Raw genomic sequence first — 3,050 nt, 5'->3', positions numbered from 1 at the left:
GGGAGGGGAGGGAGGGAGGAAGGAAGAGAAACTGCAGGATACTTTTGTACGTAAATATGTCCAACAGAGCATTATTTATACATTGTTGACATAACTGGAAACCAGACGAGCGGAGAGGTCAGATCCCAGTCAGAGGGCGGAAGGAGTGTGGCTCCTGCCCCTCTTGTATCATGAACAAGTGTGATGGGCAGGAAGATGGTCCCCAAGATGTCGCCATCCTAACTCTGAACCTGTGAGGACATCGCCTAGAGGAGTGTTCAGATCCAGGACGTCCAGGAGGAGCTGGTGCTGGGCCATCACAGGTCCTTGCAAGAGGGAAGCAGGCTGTGTCCCTCTGGAGGGCTGCCCTCTCCCATGAATGTGGATTTCGTGCTTTATCCCTCTGGAGACAGCCGCGTTCTCCTGAGCGCACAGCTGCTTTCCTAAATAAACCTGCCCGATCCTCTAGGACGGTCAGAGTCAGAGACACGAGAACGCAAGCCGCCTCAGAGGGACGTCGTGGCTGGCTCTGAAGATGAAGACAGGGGCCGTGGGCCGTGGCAAGGGAATTTAAGAAGCTGGAAAAGTGTGGGGAACAGACAAGGGGGGGCCCACACCTGACGTTAGCCGGGGAGGCTGTGTCCGTATTTAACCTCCTTAGGTTTCATTTCTGAAATCCAAGTGAGAACTTCACCTGATTCTTGGATTGATATAGAGCAAGTATGAAACGAGGCTGTGACCAAACACCCGACACGAACAACTTGACTGAGGCTCCTGGTTTCAGTCCAAGGCCAGCCGGCCCTGGCGCTCTGGGCCTCCGGAGAGGCAGAAGGCTGCTGGGCCCAAGCCAGCCAGGAGAAAGGGAGAGGAAGAGACGGGTCAAGGTATAGCTCCCCAGGAGAGGCCCCCCAGGGCCCACTCCCTCCAGCCGGCTCCCGCCTACCAACTCCCCCTGCCTCCCGGTGGCCCAGGCACCTGTCACTGGACTAATCCACTGGTGAGGTCAGGCCCACCTCTGGGCACCGCTGCAGTGGGGACCAAGCCGGCAGCACATGAGCCTCCGCGGGACATTCCAGATCCAGCCAAAACGTCTTTGTAAAGTGGCCGTCACAGTCCCCAGTGATAACCTGAGCCTAATGATGACTGTACCCAGCACCCATGGTCTCCTCACTGAAAGGTTACAAGGAGCTTCATTTGCCTGGGGCGGTGCTCAGGATGTGCTCAGGACGTGAGGTGGGTGAAGAAAGGATAAGGAGCACCTCGGGGATCATCTGTGTGAAAGGGCCAAGGAGGAAAATTGCATCAAAATGTTTCCTGTCTGGGTGACCTTTGCCCGCATGGGTTCTCAGGAATTCTCAAGGGGGAATTTTATTGTGAGGATTTATTTTCACAATCAGGAAGACTGTTTGCTTTTCAGGTGAACCCCACAGCCCCTCCCTGCCGTCCAGGTCCCTACAGATGGCTTCTGGGGCACACTGACCCCAAGGCCAAGCCCGCCTCCTGCCTTTGTGTGTCCACACCTCTGCCCGCAGGGGCCACACCCCAGGACTCACACCCAGCTCAGCTAGTGCAGCACCAGGCCCACTCCGCGCAGACAGGCTGCCCCGCGGGGCCAGGCACTCTGCTGGCCACTGTTTTCGGCCTGTCTCTGGCCAGCTCTACGCGCACCACCATGCCCAGGAGGCCCTCGGGGACCCTCTCTCCGACCTTGCAGACCTTGCTGCTGCTGCTGCTGCTGACCAGAGCTGTTGACCTCAGGGCCCCAGCAGGGCCACGGGATCTGTCCTCCCCAAGGCCCAGCTGGGTTCCATGGTGAAGGCAGCAAAGGGCGAGCTCCTGGCTCCTGACATAGGAATGGAGCCTGGTTCCTGCCCTCCCAGCCGAGGCGATGCTCTGGGGTGTGGCTCCGGGAGCTTCTCTCAGCAGCTGGAGCCAGGTTTCCCACTCCACCAGTGGGCAGATGAGAGTGCGGCTCTTGGGTTGCTGTGGGGTCTGCCACTCCTGTCCTAGGGTGGCCTTCAGGGGCACAGAAGGTCCCCTACCCACTGGCAAAAGGGGGTGTTCAGAGTAGGGGGCTTTGGGCCCAGGAGGCTGGATTCAGAGGCTAACAGCATGGGAGGAGGCGCCTTTGCCCGCCTCTCAGCCCAGAGGTCACCTGGGGGGTCTTCTCAAGATGAGTCCTCACCACTCTGCCCACTCCACCTACTGAAATCCAGTGTGTGTCGCTGTGCCCTTCCAGAGGACATCTGTCCCCATCAGCATCAGTCCCTGTCAGGACAGGAGCCTCCAAAAGGCAGTAATGGGAGAATACAACTCGGGCTGTCCCCAGAGAATCAAATGGTGACATCAAAAGCAGCCCCTCCTACCCCGGCAGTGGGGTGCAGATGCTAGCATGTCCCATAGTGACCACCCCTGGCAGCACTGAGCCCCCCTTTTTTAATTTGTTCTTTTCATCTTTATCTTTTATTTTATTTATTGTATGCACTACTTTTCTAGAGAGCCTGTTAGGGCTTGGGTGTGGCTCATGGTTACAGTGCTTGCCTGGCTCGTTCAAGGCCCTGGGTGCCCAGAGAGAGAAAAAAGAGAGAACCCAGTAATTTCCAAATGCACATGGAGTCCCGCCAGGAGGCCCAGGCCAGAGCTGGGCCGCCGAGGACGTGTCTGGACGGTGCGTGAAGCTGCAGGATCTCCACTCCGTGTGCGCCACACACCCCTCTGCTGCGGGTCTGGCCTCCCCGAGCCCAGCGCCCAGACTTTATGAGCCAGCACTGCTCGGTGCTGCACAAGCCAGACATGGACACAGCTGGCCCTCCGTCTACCTGGGTCCGGTCACAGGAACTACAGTACACCTGACCCGGAATAAATATCACCAAGAGGTTCAAAGCAACGAAGTCAGTGCACCACTTGGTGGGCCATGACCTCTGGGCATCCTGCAGAGCTCTGGGCAGCACACCGTGGGCCACCGTGTGTGGGGGGACAAGAACAAGCAGCAGGGTGGCTCTGGCCAAACACTCCCTGGCCTGGCAAGGACAGGCCCGTCTCCAGAGGGGAACCCGGGGGGGGGGGGGGGG

General features: G+C 58.5%; 1 protein-coding gene across 1 annotated transcript in view; it reads left to right on the top strand.

The window, feature by feature from the left end:
- Positions 1-170: 170 nt before the first annotated feature.
- The window catches only part of Cbx2 (chromobox 2), a 17,782-nt gene continuing 14,902 nt past the window's right edge, over positions 171-3,050 (top strand). The window contains exon 1 of the mRNA XM_015504259.2: positions 171-232. Coding sequence (XP_015359745.2) covers positions 171-232 — 62 coding nt within the window. The remainder of the gene's footprint in view (positions 233-3,050) is intronic.

The sequence above is a fragment of the Marmota marmota genome, unplaced genomic scaffold (assembly GCF_001458135.2).
Source record: "Marmota marmota marmota unplaced genomic scaffold, marMar, whole genome shotgun sequence".
NCBI lineage: Eukaryota > Metazoa > Chordata > Mammalia > Rodentia > Sciuridae > Marmota > Marmota marmota.
Note: the sequence above shows the minus strand (reverse complement) of the source record. Positions and strands in the feature narration are given on the sequence as shown.